This window comes from Pagrus major, chromosome 20, assembly GCF_040436345.1.
Source record: "Pagrus major chromosome 20, Pma_NU_1.0".
In the NCBI taxonomy this organism is placed as follows: Eukaryota; Metazoa; Chordata; class Actinopteri; order Spariformes; family Sparidae; genus Pagrus; species Pagrus major.
The window spans coordinates 14,175,597-14,194,910 of NC_133234.1; the positions used below are offsets into that span (position 1 = coordinate 14,175,597).

At 41.6% G+C, this 19,314-nt stretch overlaps 3 protein-coding genes across 3 annotated transcripts; 2 read left to right on the forward strand and 1 right to left on the reverse strand.

Moving 5' to 3' along the window:
- Positions 1-226: 226 nt before the first annotated feature.
- On the forward strand, positions 227-4,865 carry mto1 (mitochondrial tRNA translation optimization 1). The gene is made up of 13 exons (XM_073490065.1): positions 227-386; positions 1,124-1,326; positions 1,429-1,628; positions 1,718-1,835; positions 2,177-2,475; positions 2,563-2,675; positions 2,753-2,943; positions 3,036-3,166; positions 3,448-3,652; positions 3,864-4,035; positions 4,122-4,231; positions 4,331-4,488; positions 4,621-4,865. Exons 2-13 carry the CDS (start codon positions 1,137-1,139, stop codon positions 4,780-4,782), a joined length of 2,049 nt encoding a protein of 682 aa, XP_073346166.1. The 5' UTR covers positions 227-386; positions 1,124-1,136; the 3' UTR covers positions 4,783-4,865.
- Positions 4,802-9,240, reverse strand: LOC141015850 (tectonic-3-like). Its single transcript, XM_073490066.1, has 14 exons — positions 8,661-9,240; positions 8,117-8,231; positions 7,937-8,034; positions 7,630-7,742; positions 7,433-7,541; positions 7,185-7,297; positions 7,052-7,090; positions 6,475-6,549; positions 6,281-6,400; positions 6,100-6,198; positions 5,897-6,000; positions 5,657-5,804; positions 5,342-5,476; positions 4,802-5,235 (listed from the first exon to the last, which is right to left on the reverse strand). Exons 1-14 carry the CDS (start codon positions 8,974-8,976, stop codon positions 4,990-4,992), a joined length of 1,830 nt encoding a protein of 609 aa, XP_073346167.1. The 5' UTR covers positions 8,977-9,240; the 3' UTR covers positions 4,802-4,989.
- Positions 9,241-13,659: 4,419 nt separating this feature from the next.
- sult1st6 (sulfotransferase family 1, cytosolic sulfotransferase 6) lies at positions 13,660-19,310 on the forward strand. The gene is made up of 7 exons (XM_073490028.1): positions 13,660-14,313; positions 15,062-15,190; positions 16,058-16,155; positions 16,317-16,443; positions 17,235-17,329; positions 17,417-17,597; positions 18,961-19,310. Exons 1-7 carry the CDS (start codon positions 14,127-14,129, stop codon positions 19,071-19,073), a joined length of 930 nt encoding a protein of 309 aa, XP_073346129.1. The 5' UTR covers positions 13,660-14,126; the 3' UTR covers positions 19,074-19,310.
- The last annotated feature ends 4 nt before the right edge of the window (positions 19,311-19,314 follow it).

Here is a 19,314-nt window from a genome sequence, read left to right on the forward strand (position 1 = left end):
CAATCAGCACACAAAACATCAAAGTTGTTTTTGTTTGTTTTGTACCACCTCGATATTTATTCAACCTTCACACGCCACCTTTTTATGTCAGAGTCGCTGTCCCTCGCTTCATTTAGTCATTTATTCATTAATCCATTTACACTTTATAAGGACAGGTACTGTCAAGGCAAATCGGCTTGACCTGGCTTTAACAACTTTGTCAGTGCGTCTATACACCCGTTATTACGACTGTAGGCTACACACAGCATGGCGGCCTCCATAAAGAGCGTCTGCGTCACATAGGAACAGTTTTATAATGTTGCCGAGGACATTTCTGTAAATCTCGCTCTTTTCTGCCAGCACCCTTGAATTTAAACACAAGACCTCCTCCGTCAGCTGCCGGAATCGTAAGTAACGTTACCTTTTGTAATACTCTTAAGTAATATGTTACTTGCGACGTACACACACATGCGTTCAAATGGATGCAAGTTAAATGTTCTTGTGAAATAAGTTTCCTTCTGTCCGATGTAATGTAAAGAAAGACTAAAGGACTAAGACTAAAAACTAAAGCTGCGGTGGTTTGTGTGGACGTGTTACACAGACAACAAAACATACACAGAAATGATTTGGTCCAAATTTCATAGTGCTGCTACATTGATAATCTGTTTCAGTATCAAGTCCATACTATGGATCAAGCTTCAGTAATGCTTAAGCCTACATCTCCCATAATTCATCCAGATGTGTCTTTCTTTTGACTCCTGATGGCATCACTAGGATCAATTTCAATTAAATATCATTTGACGTTTGGAAAGTGTCACATAAATATGACACAGTAGTTTTTACAGTAGTAGTTTTGATGAACAAACTGCACTAAAATCTGCGGAGTGCCCCTTTAAATCTTAATATTTCCTTTCAATTGTAGTGATTGATTCATATCTCAATGAATCACTAAGCCTCAGACCACCATACAACCAACTGCATTAGTTGTTTTCCTTTTCATTACTTTGCCCTTCAGCAGCAGCATGTAAAGCAATGAGAGCAGCGCAAATATCAAAATATGGAGTCATATCCCATCGTACTATCAAGTCATTTCTATTAAAGTAAATATTAAAGCCGTTTTTACTCTGTAACCCTCCCTCTCCAGGTGTGCGTCTCACATGTTGTCAAAGAAGCTTCCCACCCTGCAGAGTTTCCTGGTACAGGTTTCCAGACGTGCCAGTCACTTTGCTCGACAGCAGTATGATGTCATTGTTGTGGGTGGGGGTCACGCGGGGACCGAGGCGGCGGCAGCAGCAGCCAGGGTGGGAGCTGAGACGCTCCTGGTCACACAGAAAATACACACCATCGGTAAGAGGAAGGGCTTCAATGAAGAGCCTGCATACTGTCCATCTAGTTAGTTTTTGTGCCAGGTTTTGGTGAATTTAACCGATGACTTATTTTTCTTTCTAGGCGCTCTGTCCTGTAACCCCTCTCTGGGAGGAGTGGGGAAGGGCCAGCTGGTGAAGGAGGTAGATGCCCTGGATGGGCTGTGTGGTCGAGCAGGAGACTGGGCTGGGATCCATTTCTCCATCCTGAATCGTAGAAAAGGCCCTGCTGTGTGGGGCCCGAGGGCCCAGCTGGACCGCCGGCTCTACCGTGAATTCATCCAGGTACACAGATGTAAAAGGTTTCCTTTTTCTCTGTGAATGATTCAGAAAATGTTGTCAACTATGTTCATGCCTTTCTGTTTCTTATTCAGTCTGAGCTGCTGTCCACTCCGAGGCTGACAGTGTTGGAGGGCTCAGTGGAGGAGCTGCTGGTGACAGAACCAAACCCAGAGGAGCCGGGACACCACAGAGTCACTGGGATATGTTTGGGTATGGGCTGATTAGCCAGTATTTAGCTTTTTATCCTGTTGTTATGATTAGAGGATTAAATTAAACTATTCAACCAAGAAATTCTCATTAATCATGGCTATGTTGTCTTTGTTTATTAGTCAGTCTAGTAGGAAACCAACCTGTACGTTCATGACTGTCAGTAGATGAAATTGTGTCTTCACTAAATTCGGAATATCAGGCTGGAGTTTGAAATCTGATATCGATCTCAGCCAGACTTACATTATTGCAAAATGCACACATTTTCCAATATATGCTGACAATTAGAAGAAAAAGTAAGCTAATCAGTTTATGATTTTCCATTTCTGTTGACGTCTTCTCAGCAAATGGAAGCCAACCAATCTCAGCCAGCTCCGTGGTTCTCACTACCGGTACGTTCCTGTCTGGCTCCCTCTTCATGGGCCAAACCTCGTCGCCAGGGGGTCGGATTGGAGAAGCCCCGTCGAGTGCTGGGCTGTCCCAGACACTGAGGGAGAGGCTGGGGCTGAGGATCGGCAGGCTGAGGACCGGTACCCCTCCCAGGATTGTGAAGGACTCAGTTGACCTTTCCCTGGCTGCAGAATTGCCCTCTGACAGTACACCGACTCCATTCAGCTTCCTTAATACACACACGCGCTGCAAGGTAGAGTTTATATAAAATGCTTCAGTTTGTTTGTTTGTTTGTTTCACGATTAATTAATTAGTTTGTCTAAACTAAACTCATCTTAAGCCTGAAGACCAGCTTTCCTGCCACCTGACCCATACGACTCCTGGTGTAGAGAGAGTGGTGATGGAGAGTCTTCATCTCAACTGTCACATACAGGAAGACGCCAAGGGTCCCAGGTAAACCCACACACAAACGTGTTAATGTCAAACATTGTACACAGTGTGTTCTGAACTCTAGTTATCGGTTCTCACAGGTACTGCCCCTCCATTGAGTCCCGAGTGCTTCGCTTTCCGGGCCGTCGACACCAGGTGTGGCTAGAGCCTGAGGGGTTGACCTCTGACCTTTTGTACCCTCAGGGTCTCTCCATGACCATGCCCCCTGACGTGCAGCTCCGCCTCATCAGAGAAATCCCCGCCATGCACAGAGCAGAGATCCACACACCCGGTACACCTCCTGAGTCCTGTTTAAGTGCCTGCTGTCACAGATCTGACACTAAAGTGTTCCCTGAATGTTTCTTGTGTTTTGGGCTCTTCCAGGTTACGGCGTGCAGTACGACTTTGTGTGTCCCACTCAGCTGAGTCCTGCCCTCCAGGTGAAAAACACCCAGGGTCTCTTTCTGGCCGGTCAGATTAACGGAACAACGGGGTACGAGGAGGCCGCTGCACAGGTAGCTTCCACACTCCATCACATAGGTGGACACACATGTGCACACAGCTGGAAGCACAGATCATCCTGTATACTCACATGAGCAAATGAGCTTGTTGAACCTCTTGATCAAATTCTAAATAAACAGCAGGTGTAATCTGAGGAACTTTCTGTCTAACAGGTATTACTTGTTGCTGATTGTATCAGTTGGAGGTGTGGAGGGTGGATCCTTCCTCCTCATGGAAAATGTTGGGGATCTAGTTTGTGTAGTATTTAGGAACACACGACATCTTGTTTGTACAGGGCCTGTGGGCGGGGGTGAACGCTGCCCGCTGGGCGCTTTCCATGCCAGCAGTGATGTTGTCTCGTACAGAGAGTTACATCGGCGTTCTCATTGATGATCTGGTGAGTCGAGGCGTCACAGAGCCCTACCGCATGTTCACCAGCCGGGCTGAGTTCAGAGCCTCGCTAAGGCCGGACAACGCTGACCTCCGTCTTACTCTGAAAGGTAGGCACAGTCCATGCTTGGTGATTATTTCTGATTTTATTTTTAATTTCCATATTGGTTTCCAATAATTACTACAACAAGATAATCAAGATGAAACGATTGAGCTGAATTGTTTTTGCAATGATGCTCTCGTTTGGTCTTGTTATAAATCCAGTGCACTTCTGACCTTCCCTAAAAGCCCAAACTCATTCCAAACCTTTTCCTCCCTCAGGGTTTGAGGAGGTGGGATGTGTGTCCTCTTTACGCTACCAGGAGGCCGTGAGAGTGCGGGACAGTCTGCAGGATGCACTGGAAGCCCTTCAGGCTCTCACTATGTCCACCCCCACCTGGAGAGAAAAGCTGCCCAACATCTATATAAGTGAGACTAAGAACACCACCCTGACGTGAGTGACGAAGATTTTAAAACGTATAAGTATAACCTGTGGTCGATTTTTGGTCCTGACTGTTAATTCGTGGCTCCTTCCTTCAGTGGTATGAACATGCTGCAGTACAATGATGTCACATTTGAGATGTTGGCATCTGCCTTCCCGGAGTGCCTTTCACCTTTCATGGAGTTCTCACAAAGACTCAAGATAGAGGGTAATTATAATAGTTGGCTCAGTTATACCTCTGCATTGACCCTAAATGTTGCCACAACAGTTAATTCCCTGTCAATAAAACATTTCTCCTGTTGCTCAGCCGTGTACCAGCCACACTGTAAACTACAGAGGTTAGAGATTGAGAGAATCCAGAAGGAGGAGAACATGTCTCTGCCACAGGACATAGACTATTTCTCTCTGCCGGTGTCACTTTCCAACGAAGTCAGAGAGATTTTGGACAGAGTTCGACCCAGCACTGTGAGTCTGCACATTCAGTGTATAGTGTATTTATTACTTTCCAAAATCATTCTTTCTACCTGCAGAAGAGCCAATATGTCTGTCAACTCTGTCAAAATTTATATGCAACTAATACCGTGTTTTATCCTCCAGCTGGGTGCTGCCACACGTTTGCAAGGCATCACTCCAGCTGCAATCGTCCATCTCCTCAACTACGTACGCCACACAGAACAAAAGAGGAGAGGAAAACAATCGTACCAAAAGGAGGAGAGAGGAGGGGAGCTGTGTGCAAGAAATGCGTCTTTACCTCAGTGAAATAAGGCCACGTAAAAAATCTTGTAAAAATGTATTTATTCCTGCAAATGTACAAAAGAATAAATTAAGGTGTTTTGTTCAAATGGATAACTCTTTATTTTGTAAAAAATCACGCAGTGAAAATAGTTTCTTTACAACGTTTTCCTCAAGATAAGAAACCCTCAAAACTTTAGAAATTCTCTAGCTGCTTCTCTGTAACAATCCCGACTACCTGGTGAAGAATTCTAATCCTGTTAGTAACATTATTGTGAACAGCATTAAACTCCATGTGACCTTCTCAGCATCACTGCTGTTAACAATAAAGTGCCCGTCCAGCTCAGCTGTGCCTCTGGTGAAGAAACCAAATGGAAACTTCCAGTTAGGCTGAGGGGAGCCCCTGGGGGGTTCTGGGTAAACTGTAATGTCGACAAATGTCACTTCAGTGGTTAGAGCGATAGGGGATGTCATAGGACACTGAAAAAAGAAAAACAAGAGGAGAGTGTTTGGACACTTTTCATAGAGGAGAACTACATGTGTGTGTATGATCCTGGCTTCACAATAACAGAGTATGTGTGCCTACCTTAAATTTTTGACACTTAAAAAGGTATTTGCCCCCCAGGATGTATTTCTGGGGAAGGTCTAGGAGACCCTGGCGAGCCCACAGCATTTGGATGGAGAGAGAGTTGGGGAGGATGCAGCCTGATTCACATGTTTCCTGAGAAAGGGAACAAAATACATGACTGTGAATAGGAGAAACACAAGATCATAGATTCAAACCACTGCTCCGTTTATACAACTACATCCAAGATAGTAGAGCCAAACAGCTGTAAAGGACTTCTCATTCAAGTGTAATGATCTGCAAGACTGTTTTTCTTCATTCCTGATGAAGTTGTACCTGCATGCTGACAGGACACTCCTGAGTGATGACTCTTGTCCAGTCCGGCTGGGAGCCCCAGTTCATGGCGATCACTTCGGGCGTAGCAAGTCCCTGCAAGATCCCGTAAATCTGGGATCGCAGCTCTGAGCAGTCACCAGTTGAGGACCTCAACAGCGCATGGAAATGACAAGATGGAATACAATTCAATCTTGCACCTCTACCCTTTATGTAAGACACATAAGTTAAAACTAGACTCACCTGAATGTGCAACCAGTGATGGTGTTGTGTGTGAAGAGGATGGGTGCTCGCCTGCTGGGGTCAGAGGAACACTCCCCACTCTGTGACACCCCCAATGTCCTCAGCTAACTCGCTGTCAAGGAACTGCGATGCATTAAATGGCTCTAAGCTTCGTGGATAAATGAAACGTTAAGAGCAGTTCATGATGTTATTTGTGAGGATACAGGCTTCACTTCTCCAGCAAAGCCACCAATGACAGGAGATCCAGCTCTGAGTCCGACTGCAGGAATCGGTCCCCTTGAGGATGGACTGGATGTCACCAGCTGGAGGAGAGAAATGGCATTAATCAGAATGTTCGAATCTGTAGCTCATTTAATGGTGAAATCTGGGGCTTTAACAGGCTACCTTGAACAGTACAGAGTGTGTTTGCAACAGCAACTGATTTGGATCCACATCAGCTAAGACCATGTTCACTGTTGCATTCATGAGCTCCCCTCTGCCATTGTATCCTATGATAAACTCCACCTGTAGGAGACAATTTGTGATTTATGAGACAAATGTGGGAGGGGAAAAAAACCCACAAATTCTTTCCTACGCACCTTTTTCACCACATTGACACAAGAGTTGTTTTCTCTGCTTGGTTCAGGCCACTCAGACAGCGGGGTAACTGGGACCTGAAACGAGTGAATAAAGCTCCTTACATTCGAAGAAAAAACAGCTTTAAATAGAATTAACTCTTAATAAAGAAGCCAATTAAGTGTGTATGATTGTAAAAATTTTAAAATAAACATAATACAGACAGAGAATTGAGGAAAAAGTTCCTAAAAATATCAGGAAACGATGCAATAAAGAAATTTATATTCACAAAATCCATCCAAGTCGCTCATTTTACACAAACTTCTTGCAGTCATGGCATTAACTATTTGGGTTAATTGTACAGTTTATCAGTTGTTCTGACTTGTTATCATACATAGAATAAAAAATGAAATATCAATGAGCGTGTCAGCTTACTGAATGAGCAAAAAATTGTGCTTTATGAAAATTTTTGCCTCAAGACATGCAGGAGAAACGTTCTGTGTTGACTGACTGTTGATCAACTTGTGCACAGTGCAAATTTACAGCCTTTCTGCTATTATCATGCGTGGCTTTGAGCTGTATGTACAGTCGGTGACTTACCAGAAAGTCTGACACTAGTGCTGTCTCCACTACTGGAACCTGTAATTAAAAAAATGCTGATGTTAGCATCTGCTCTGAGATTATTACAGTAATCATCTACATAAAAGCGTTTAGTGCTGGCAGACTAGCTGACCTTGATCAGACTCAGGTCGGAGAAGTAGGAGCGGGCGTTGAGACTTGGGTCTGTGGTGCATGACTGAGGAGTTAACATGCGGGCACAAGACAGAGATACAGACCTCATGAACTCTGCAAGCAGAGAAAAACAGAAAGCATTTAGAAATAAGAGTTACAGTGCTTAATATGGTTGTGATATACAGGCACAACATTATGCACAGTATTATATGTGTTTTGTCCCTTTAACATCATTTGGTGTGAACTTACTTGCAGGGTTGCGATTGACACAGAATGCAGCAGCAGCCCCTGGAGATGGCTGACGAAGGAGGCCCCGTACAGACGAGCTGGAGAAGTACGTCTGGATGACATCATCGACCTACAAAAAATACCCACAGTACACTAGCACCCTTACATCGCAAGAGTTTATTACTATCAGAACTTAAAAGAAAATCACTATCGTTTACCCTGTAGAAACCTCTGCTGTGTCTGATGCTTGTAGGTGCTGGAGGTGAGAAATGGTATGAGTCCCCTAAGGCTGGATACTGAGGTAGAGCTGGCAGTGACCGGGGTGCTTTTTCTGTTGGGAGAAGTTTTTAAAAAATGGAGATTTTTTAACAGCATTAGTGGAGGACACTTATATGTCGCTCTTATAGCATTTGCTGTAATATAATCAGTGATTCCCCTGGTGATAGCCCTGATTAATGTTAATTAATTTAAATATAAACTATAGAATGTCTTTTAAATTATTATATTCTCGTTGCATCTATGTACCTTCAGTTCGGACGCAAAACAAAGAATCGGTCACGGTGATGAGAGACGAATCCACGTTGGCCCTGAACATCAACCATTTCTCAATGCAGACTCCTGATCTGTAAAATAAAATGGTTTCTTTAAAGGCAAATGATCTGCCTCTAATGTGCTTTAACATCAGAGCGTGTGCAGAAGACTTACATGTATTTCTGTGGACATCCGGTGAAGACGGTGCTCAAGTTCGTGATACCACAATCAACTTTGTCACAACAGCAGCCGATGTCACAGAAATCAGGGGTTAAATCACAGAGACAACCTGGACGACAACAGAAAAGACTTGTGTTAGTCAAGTGTGTTACCAGGTTCACTGATTTAAATGCACAGTATGTAATTTCGGCCACTAGGGGACTCTGAACCAGAACAAAAGATGTAGCAGTGTGGGATCATGGGAGTTGTTGTCTTCATTGATAAGCAACCAACATTGTCAGTGTACATTTATCCGATGTTACTCAGACAGACATGTTCACAGATGAGGTAATGTTTTAATGATTTATTCACATTACATTAAGTGATGCCAACTTTCTTCCTCACTCTTTGACTTGAACAGTGGGGGGGGGGGCAGTTTGATGGATCATATAGTACATTGGAGACACTTTGCCTAAACAAAGGACTTGTTGCAGAATAAAAACAAAGGCAGCTGGACTGACAGTTTCACTCAATAACATGAAGAAGAGATGTAAGGTACCCTCTGAAGTCACCAGAGGTTGGGCAGTGGTTGCAGGGGGCTCTTCGGTGGCCACAGCGGGAGCTTCAGACACAGTCAGCGTCGTGTTTGGAGAGTCCTGAGTGAAGTTGAGGGTAGCTGCCTCAGTGGTGCCAACACTGGCCGAGTCCACGGCCTCGGTACCGCCCGGAGCAGGGGTTGGTGAGCTGAAAGACTCCCCGGCGGTAGGGGTCGAGTTAACGGTTGAAGTGACCCCTGACTCTGTGGCTGCGTTTGCCAAACGACCACACAAGACGAGAAATATCTGAACGGCACGACACCACTGGCGGGAATTCATTTCGTCAAAGAGACATGTTGCTGTCAACAGCAAAGTAAAGTAACGTTACGGCGAGCTGATTAGCATTAGCTACATAGCTTATGTTAACTTGACAGTTAGCTCGTATTATATCTCCTACGTCGCTTGTTACAACTTAATTTCCATCACTGTATCTAAAGAAAATGCCTCTAATAAATTAAAACAACTTTAAAACGACATAAGCCAATCAGAAACATCTTTCCATGGGTGCGTTTAGCTACATGCTATAAATAAATACTCCGCAGAGCAAGCTTCTCGTTGCCAAGGAAGTCGTCACGGCGACTTCCGGTTCTGGGATATATCTACCGTAAAACCTGTAAAAGAGAAGAAAGACATTTTCCCCAACTTCTTGAATTTATATAATCAATCAGCAAATGGGCCTACACAAGTTAATCGAACAATTAAAAAGAAGAGGACAACAAAGAAATGAATTGAAAAGGGCGATTAACACATCAGATTTTTTTTAATAGAAATATAAAGTCATAATTAAAATCAAGAGGACATCTAAACCTAATGAAGACATGTATTTTATTTGTAAAATATTGTTTAATCCAATAAATAGACTCTTTTTACATGTTGACCACACTCCATGTTTGTGGTAACAGAGATACTTTGCCCCTGATAAAGCTGAACTAGTTTTTAAATGAACTAGTCATTTTAAATGTAATATTTAAAAGAACATTTTCTTTATGAAAATGTTAAAATCTGGACTGGCATCTGTCATGGCAGAAAACTGAATTGGTGACAAAGAAGGCGACACAACCACTTCTTCAGAGTGGATAAGACACTTAATCTGGGAGGAAGGATTGTCATCTGGACAATTTATTGAAAGATGTTGGCTTCAAATTCAGATTTCAGAGATTGTTGTCTGAAAAACCAGAGGGAATGAAGAGGCGCTTGCATACATCTGCAGTCCTTCCCTAGAAATTTGCTCCCAACTGACCATCCTCTCAATTATGCATATCAGTTCGAGGTTATGCTTCAGTATACGCATGCTATTGCAGTTACTGGCTTCTGACTTTGTAAAATACTCAAAGTATATGGTTAATAAATATGATTTTATCTGAGGTAATGACTGTTTCTCACCTCAGTACCATTTTACTCAGTCTCCAGAATATCAACTTTAAATGCAGTCTACAAGCATGTCTTGCTAAAATTCCTAACATAATTTGTGCCTCGTAACCCACATGCATCATCCAACAAAGTCCGATGTATCAGAACATTAAAAAAATCCAGTTCCTGCAATGGTTAAGCTATTAAACCATAAACATCTCCCTAAGCACCAAGATGCATCACTTACATCATCATCTTTTATTTCTCTCTGAAAAAAAAATAGGTCAAAGCAGTTATTCACTGAAAAGCTGCTGCAAATGCATAGTTTGAAAAATGGTGATTAAAGAGTGTGTGTGTTTGTGACCTTGTTTCAACCCCTTCAGTATATACAGAAATGTAAGCCCTTAAGGTCTTAATCTTATGAACAAAATGGTGATTTGTATAAGTCTCACAATACAATGACAAAAACAAATGTCTTATCAGATTACCTGTTCTCTGTATTGTGTGTGCCTTCATCTCTGCCACCTGATAATGTGTAAAAGATATCTACGTGGCACACAATGCCAGAGACAACCTGTTGAGCCACTTTGATTCTGAAAATCTGAAGTTCATGTGAAGAGGGTGTAAGTACATTAAATAACACTCCTTAGTGAAAGCTTACCTTCGATCACTTATAATTAATCACACAAAGATTCTAGTAGGAGACTCTGGGATCCATAACACAATGAAAAAATAAGTTGAATTCTTGACTTAACTGTTTTTCCTCATGACGAGATACTTAGTAGTCTATGCTTCAGTGGCCATGATGAGATTAGCAGCACCCTGCAGGCTGCAGACTGCACTGAATGCCAATCAGAGGTGAACAAAAATGTTCCTTGAGATCTACACCAACAACAAAACATTTTTAGTTGTATTCTGTGGTTTTGTTCCTGCTCATTTATGAGGTGAGCCATATTTTCAATCAGAACTATGTATTTTGTTTCACAGTCTGGATAACTGGGCCCCACACCAAAACTTTCTAATGACTTGTTATGAAAGTAAAGAAAGTTCAGGAGGTCTCAAATATAGTTCAGGTTTTTTTAAAAAGTAGTTTTGACAGAAGTATTTTTTGACACAGTGAAAAGTGATACACGTAAAAAGAGAGACTGTTCATGAGAGATGTTCAAATCAAATGTAAAGTAAGCTAAACTACCCTATCATGACTTATACATATTCACTTCCCTACAACTTTCAAACTTCATGCTTCAAGTTTATGATGAAGGTTTCCTGCCAAAAAATTCTGTTTCTCAAGCCTGACTGGAGCTCCCCCAAGCCACGGAGAAAAAACTGTTTCAACAGACTGAGTAGAAGTAACCATGACGAGTAAACTGACCTGGATGTGTACAAAAAAAATTGGAGAACTGAAATCTAGTTTTGAACTGAGTCATCTAACTGTCACAGCTTTTACCTAATTGTTACAGCAAACTGGTATTTTTTTTATTGTAAAGCTTTGTCAAACCAATTACACAGTTTGTATTAGTAAAAATTACTGAGTACAGGTAAACCTTTTCAGCTGTGCCCCCTGGTGGATGCATGACCACCAGAAATTAACCTTTAGTATTTCACATGTTATGAAATAATTGACCGGTTTTAATATACAGGTAAACAGTCATGAATGTGTAGTGTTTAGTCAATCAGATTAATAATAAATATTTTTAGCAAGTCTTGCATTCTATTTCCTTAGATTTACTAAATAGTGTGTCAAACAGACCAGGCTGTCAGTGATGTTTACTGTATGCAGGATTAACAGTGTGTGACAGGTGAGGGTGATGACTGTGAACTCGCCTGCACCCTCACTGCTCCCTTCACCGTCTGTGGCTGTGGAAAAATAAACAAACTCTGACCTTAAGTTCATTCGCTAATACTTTCTGTGACTCTGTTTTATTAATGGGTCTCATTTGAGAAATGCTTGTGTGCTGGTGGAGCCAGAGATAAAAACACTGAGCTCCAGATGTGAACGTGTGGAGCTGCACAGATTTAAATCAGGATGACAACAAAAAATGTAAAATAGAGGGTCAAAATTACTATTATAGTTATCAATTGAATTGAATAATCAGTAATGATTATCATAACATTCTTGATCCACCTCTGGAAAACATCCTGGTCGTCTGCAGGCTCAAAGATTCAAGTGTGTGGTCTCAGACAGGAGGCTTGTGTTTGTATTCAGGTTTTTTTCAAAAGTTGAAGTTGCCCGACTGTTGGAGCAGCTGAACACTGCACAGGTTTTTCCTGATTTCCTACACATTGTTGTCAAAAGCCACATTATGTAGGAAGTAAAGATAAAAGTAGATCATTGTTTACTCTTTAGCACAAGTGTCTATTATTGAGATTAATGATGATTTGTCTACTTTCTGTACTTCCCTGGATTCGTGTATAGACATTTTTACATCAAAGCGCCCTTCAGAAGAAGTCTGTTTTTATTTCATGATGGCATTTTTTCCACCTTTTAAGCCAATCACAAGCTTAAAGGTGCACTCAATGCCAAAGGAAACTACATAAATAAACAAACTCTTTGTTTTCATGACTGAATAAACAAACTGAACTTAAAGGACAACACAGTTTCATACTGTTTATATTTGGCGGACCCTGCCACCTTTCTAGCTTCAAACAGTGTTCTGGGGACCTTATTTTCCTCTGAGAACAGCTTGTTTATTCAGTTACAGAAAAAATAAGTATTTCTGAGTTTGTATTATTACCTCATTAATATTGTAAATATTAAAACTCTGAGTTTGAATTTCTTATCTAAAACTACACAGGGCCCCCATTAACTAATACATGCTTCTATTGTTGCCAATTAGCTCGTGTTAGCTAAAGCCAGTCATTTTGAATTAATCATTAACCCAAAGAGGCTGTTGTAAATGTGGGTAAACATATAGCTTTTGTACTATAATTTAAAACATATGGAGCATGAATTCAGTGAAAGAGACCTTTCCATTCATCAGTTACAGCTGTTTCTGTTTTAGCAAAAGTCTATCCACATGGGGACACTGTGGCCTGTAATTTAATCTAAATGTTAACGTCCTGCTTTCATTTAACATGTATCCAAATTCAAGCGTTATCCTTGAGGTTGCTTTACATTTATCTTCATTGAATTTATCCCTGTGGGTTTCTGCACTTTAAAAGACAGTCATTCACAAGCAGTCTTTTGAATTGTAAAGAGGACTCTGTATGTTGCCAAATGTTTCAGGCAACTGAGCCTATTTTCTGAGAAAATATTGTTCTACCTTTGGCAGGATATTGACTGTGGAAATCCTGGAATGTCAATTTCAGCTGCTTCTGGCTGAACTGAGAATAGCAAAACTTTATCTTTCACTGCCATTAAGTTTGACCTGAATGTTTGAGTCCAAAGGTATGTTTCATCTGTAGTAAACACAAGTGGCATGAGTGAAATCACATGGTGATAACATCATTATTTCTTGTTCTGTCAGGTTAAGTGTTTGCCTCTGTCGTGTATAGAGCCCTTTTAGGACCCGCCCTGGTCACTTCCTCAGATTACAGGGGGAAGCAGTCAAGACAAGTTGTGAGCAAAAGTGGAATTCATGCGTAACTGGGAATGTTACATAAGGGCACTTTAGTGTAGGTCTGCTTGTGCAAGTTCCTGGTGGCAGACAGACAAGAACCTGGTACAAGCACTCAGACAGCCAGGTTACAAAGATAGAAAGGGAGGAGAAAAACAGTCAGACCTCAGCTGGGAGCTCAGGAGGGATTGTTTTTGGAGTCAGATGGAGAGGATTTAGGTTGAAAACCAGAAGAATTCAAGAGAGGAACCAATAGGACGAGGAGATAATGAAAGTGTAAAGAGGTTGTGCGTGCAGTAATTGCTTAACAACCAAACAGGGAGGGGCTCGCTGGAATTTATTGTCTACAAAAACAAATCAACTGTGAATGTTTGACAAAGGACCTAAAGCCAGCTGAGAGAGGAGCTGCAGAGGACAGGACTTCAGTGACAAACCACCGGACCAGCCTCGCTTGAGCCATTTCACAGTGGATTATCAGCTTGTTTCTTGATTTCTTGGAGTTAACTTTTGACAGTGTGAATCATGTCAGAGAAGGAAGAGATGTCCTATAGCGACGCCATCCAGAAGGCCAGCGCCTCCATTACTCGCTTCCCTCTCATCCCTGTCAGAGGAGTTCCTCTCATGAGCTGCATCGCCCAGAACTGGGACCCTATCTGGGCTTTCCGTCCTGACCCCTCTGACCTCCTCATCGCCACCTACCCCAAAGCAGGTACTCATATACAGTAATTCTCTTAGTAGGGTTTCAGTTTGGTTAGCTCTACCTTGACAAACTACAACAGAAACAATGCTGCTTACACATTATGCAACATTAATAATTATCCTATCATATAATATACAACAGTATAACACTCACATGAGTCATTTTTCTGGATCAAGAGTAAATTTACGAGACATTCTTGTTGTCTTTAAAGTGCATTTTTCTCCACAGAACATAATGAACCCATCATAGAGTGAAGCTGACAAAACTGTCAGAAAATCAGAAAAAAGTACATAAACTAAAGGAATTCAAGCAACATATAGTCAGTCTAAACTAATCATCTTCAAGACTATCATTTAAATTGATATGGATTTCTTTCTGAGGCCACCTGACGAGATTACACAGATTCAATTCAACATAGATTAGATTCAACTTTATAATCACTGAACAGAGCAGAAGTGCTGAGAAAATGAAATACAGTTTGGCATCGCAAAGCAGTAAAATGCAGAGTAATGCATGTATGTATTGTGGTAATACCTTTGGTAACCGAATAACCAGTGAGGGGTGGATATGGATATGCTAAAATATATACAGTATTTACAGTAAAACCATGTGCAGCAAAAGACACGTTCAATGTGTTGGTTAATGTAGTCTGTGTGTGTAATATTGTGTCTCCACAAACTGGTGAGATTTACCACGTGGAAAGTGTCCAATTCATTCAACTCAGTGTTAATTCATTCATTCATTTTTGGCACATAAGGGACCACGTGGACCCAGGAGATAGTCGACCTGCTTATTCACAACGGAGATGCTGAGGCCTGCAAACGAGCCCCCACACCCGTCCGCAGTCCTTTCCTCGAGATCAACTCCCCACCACCCATCCCCTCAGGTGTTTATTTGTGCGGTTATGTTTGTATGCGTGTGACTGCATTTACAAGTTTTGATCAAGTGCAATATTCAAGACTTGTAAATGGGTGACTTACTAGCCTACTAGCAAGAAATGGCTTCTTCAGAAATGAAACAACTCAAGCTTCCAAAATTAATGTGCAGTGTGTATCTGACCACCTGATGTACAAACACTTGTTCCACCATGTCCTGCGTTGCTTCTTTGCTCGATGCTTGACTCTTTAGCCAGTTAGCTAGTTGCTACCTTTGTATTTCTGCTGTTTGGTGCAAGGTGGTGTGCGGTAGGTTTATAAGAGTTATTTTGCTAGAAATTACTGGCTATTGGGTTAATGGGAGCGACTTAGACTTCTAGAAATACTATGAACTTTTGGGAAATTGTTATTTTTACTTGTCTGTGAAGCTACAGCCAGCAACCAGTTAGCTTAGCTTAGCTTGAATATCATAAAGAAAACTGGAAGCAGGGTTACCACCAAGCCTAACTCTGTTTAAATGTATAAAAGACAAAAAGTTGCCATTTCATGAATTCTTGGCTGAACTAATGACTCCTGGAGTCTTGCAGTCACAATGAGGTAAACCTCTTAGTGAGCTTTAGAGGTTTTGGTACAAAGATGTTGTTACATTTGGACAGAGTCAAGCTAGCTGTAGCTAAGCTAACTTGCTGCCAGATGTGGCTTCTTCATATCAGAGGCTAAAGGGAGATATTTGCTCTTAGAAAGTGGCTAAAATGGTGCTGGAGCATTGTAAAGTCAGTCATCTCAGTGAATTAGAGTGAGACTTACATATGCACAACATGGAATCTGCATTTCAACTCTTTCACGTACGTATTCTTTTCCCTGAACTTATGATTCAGGTCTTGATCTTCTGAAGACTATGGATCCACCTAGAGTTATAAAGACACATCTTCCTTTTCAGTTGGTGCCTCCTGGATTTTGGGAAAACAAGTGCAAGGTAAGACTCAATCTGTTCGATTCAACTGAGCAATTTTATTGCGCTCTAAACAGTAAATGCATGCTAATGGGGTGAAAGGTTCATGATACGTTGCACGCAATTGGATTGAGAGGTGAACAACTGTACTGTTGTTGTAAATCCCTTTTTATGTCCCGCTTAAGGCTATCTACGTGGCACGCAATGCCAAAGACAACCTGGTGAGCTACTACCACTTTGATTGTATGAATAAGACCCAGCCCGAGCCAGGGCCCTGGGACGGCTACATTCACAAGTTCATGCGAGGAGAATGTAAGTAGATTATCACATTCCCGAGTGTCATCTTAGCCTCGGTATAACAGGTTAATTCTGCTGGCACAAAGCCTCTTACCAGTCATGGCTGGCACACGTACCTACTCCAACAGCCAGAGGTTCTTGTGTAATTTGAAAAGGTTGGATGGGCAAAAGTGGTTGGTGACTGCTGTGATCCATGACAGTTAGTTTCTTACCTCACAGTTTTTCCCCCATGAGAAACTTAGTATGCCTCAGTGACCATGACGAGATTAGAGTGAAGGTCAACAGAAGAAAATGTTCTTTCAGATCCACAAAATCATTTCAACTGATATATTTTTATACTTAAAGGTCAATTCAACCAAGTTTACATATTAATAAGTGTGTTTGCAGGTCCAACTTATTAAACGCTGATACATATGGCGTATATTAGGATGACAATTAAACATTATAAACGGCATTTTACCTGCCAAACGCTAGTGGTGGCATCATCCTGTCCAGCAGTTCCCTCTCTGCCCTGCCTGTGTGTGTGAATATCAGCCGCGCCCTCGGTCAAACAGACAAGCAGACCTGCAGCTCTTTATGATCTCGAATACAGCAAAATACTATGAAAATAAATTACCACCAGAGGGCAGGGTCACTGCAGATAAAGACACCACCACACACTTCTAGGAGGTCATACGTGATTATTGACAGAGATTACTTTTCTGTGAGATTTTCTGGTCAATCTATGCTCTGTAGTCACATAAACCTTTAACTGGAGTGGGAGTGACCTTTTCATGACGGCTGCTCATTGAATTCTGTTTCTACAGTGTCGTGGGGCTCCTGGTATGACCATGTGAAAGGTTACTGGGTGGAGAGAGAGAAGAGAAACATCCTCTACCTCTTCTATGAGGACATGAAGGAGGTAATAAGAACCAGTTTCAAGAACATAAAGACCCAGTATTACCGAAGCATGTTGTACAAACTCCCACTATCATATTTCCTCCCCCAGAATCCTCGGCGTGAAGTGGAGCGCATCATGAGGTACCTGGACATGTTGGTCTCTGATGAGGTCGTCAGCAAGATTGTGGAGCTCACGTCCTTCAAGAACATGAAGGAGAACCCGATGGCCAACTACTCCTGCGTCCCAGCACCTGTTTTTGATCATTCCGTCTCTCCGTTCATGAGAAAAGGTGCATCACTCTGCTCTTAGTCTTGTTCAGAAGAACGATGTTGATCCACATAATCAAAGGTGCAACATGTAAGAATTTGCCACCTGTTGAATTCATACTCAAAACAATTAGGGGAGAGCATATCACCAGAGTAACTAACTGCTGCTAACTGTAGCTGCATCAGAACCAGGCTCACCGGCCTCACAGTCAACACAGGACTGGGACTGAACACAAGACTGATGGAGGCCAGTTTGACGCCAGTGAATACAGTACTGAGCTGATTTACAGCGGCTCTGATGAGAAGTCTGACTCAAGGGATGATGAAGGCAGGAAACAGGAGAGACGTTAAGCAGCAGAGGAGCGAGAGGGAGGTCGGGCATCAGTCAGCGGCCGCCTCCGCAGGCCTGAGCTATACTATCGGACTATCGCCTCTTGAGGTACAAAGTGGTATTAAGAGACAAGACAGGTCAGGAGTAGCTGGTTAGCATGCTAACTTCATTACACTGTAAAAGTTGACTTAAAAAAAGTCAGGAAACTGTTGACCTCAGAATTACCAAGTGAAGTAGTCTATTTAAATAAATTTAAGTCGTGCGAGCTAAAACATTTTAACAACTTATAATTATTAGTCTACTTTACCTGGTAATGTTGAGGTAGTCGGTTTCCTCAATACTTAGATATCTTTGACATCAAGTCAAAACTGTCATTTCTTCACATTGTGTAGAAAGGTTTAGTTAGTTTTGAATGTTTTAAACAGAAATTCTTACATATTGCACCTTTAAACCTCCAGGTTTTGTATTGGGTGAATACAGCATCATGATTACCTCATCCTACTCTCATAAACACACAGGGAACCCTAACCCTGCCAACCGCTCAACAAGAAGCTCAACGGTATACGCTTCACAAAGAGAGAACTACTAATCTGTTATTGTATTGATTATATTGTATTACTATATATTTCGTCTGGGCCCTCGACTTCAAATTGTACAGTGCAGTGGCGCAACCTAGAGGTTCCTGTAATTCTTGCTTTTGCTTCTGTTGTTTTTATAAACCATGAGAACCTTGAGCCCAATATAGCTAAAACATTAGTTGATTAACTGATTAGTCTATCGGCAGAAAATAAATCTGTGACTATTTTAATAATTGCATTATTTAAAATATAGTATTTTGTCGATGTTGGATTGGGCTCTTGGAAAACATGATTGACATTTCTCTGACATTTGAAAAACCAAACAATTAACTGAGAAAATAACTGGCGGATTAATTCATAAGGAAAATAATCATTAGGTGCAGCAACTTAATTCGTAGTTATTCACTAACTACAACATATTATTATTGATTTATGTATTTAACCCTGCTTTATTCTCTTCTGCATCCATCTTTGCAGGTGAAGTAGGTGATTGGAAGAACCATTTCACACCCGAGCAATCAAAGATGTTTGATGAAGATTATGAAAAGCAAATGAAGGACGCCAACATACCATTCAGGACTCTCATCTAACGGATTTGGGCTTTAACAAAAACGATGCAGCTCTGCAAGCCAAAGACCAATGAACTGTCACTGTTAAGCACTAAAAGGCAGAAATACTGTAGAATATTTGACACGAGCTAAAAACCAAAACAATGAATGAATAAAACTAAAATTGTTTGTCTCACATCTCAAACCTGGATGTTAAACACTGTATACACCAAATGTACGTTTAAAAGATGAATAAAAATGTGCGCCACAATGCAAGTACATG

Coding starts and splice junctions, on each gene's coding strand:
- mto1 (XM_073490065.1), top strand. CDS start 1,137: ATGTTGTCAAAGAAGCTTCCCACCCTGCAGAGTTTCCTGGTACAGGTT. Junction 1,327..1,428: donor ACAGAAAATACACACCATCG/GTAAGAGGAAGG, acceptor TTTTCTTTCTAG/GCGCTCTGTCCTGTAACCCC. Junction 1,629..1,717: donor TCTACCGTGAATTCATCCAG/GTACACAGATGT, acceptor TTTCTTATTCAG/TCTGAGCTGCTGTCCACTCC.
- LOC141015850 (XM_073490066.1), bottom strand. CDS start 8,976: ATGAATTCCCGCCAGTGGTGTCGTGCCGTTCAGATATTTCTCGTCTTG. Junction 7,743..7,936: donor GTTTTGCGTCCGAACTGAAG/GTACATAGATGC, acceptor TTCTCCCAACAG/AAAAAGCACCCCGGTCACTG. Junction 7,542..7,629: donor ACAGCAGAGGTTTCTACAGG/GTAAACGATAGT, acceptor TATTTTTTGTAG/GTCGATGATGTCATCCAGAC.
- sult1st6 (XM_073490028.1), top strand. CDS start 14,127: ATGTCAGAGAAGGAAGAGATGTCCTATAGCGACGCCATCCAGAAGGCC. Junction 15,191..16,057: donor CCCACCACCCATCCCCTCAG/GTGTTTATTTGT, acceptor CTTATGATTCAG/GTCTTGATCTTCTGAAGACT. Junction 16,156..16,316: donor TTTGGGAAAACAAGTGCAAG/GTAAGACTCAAT, acceptor GTCCCGCTTAAG/GCTATCTACGTGGCACGCAA.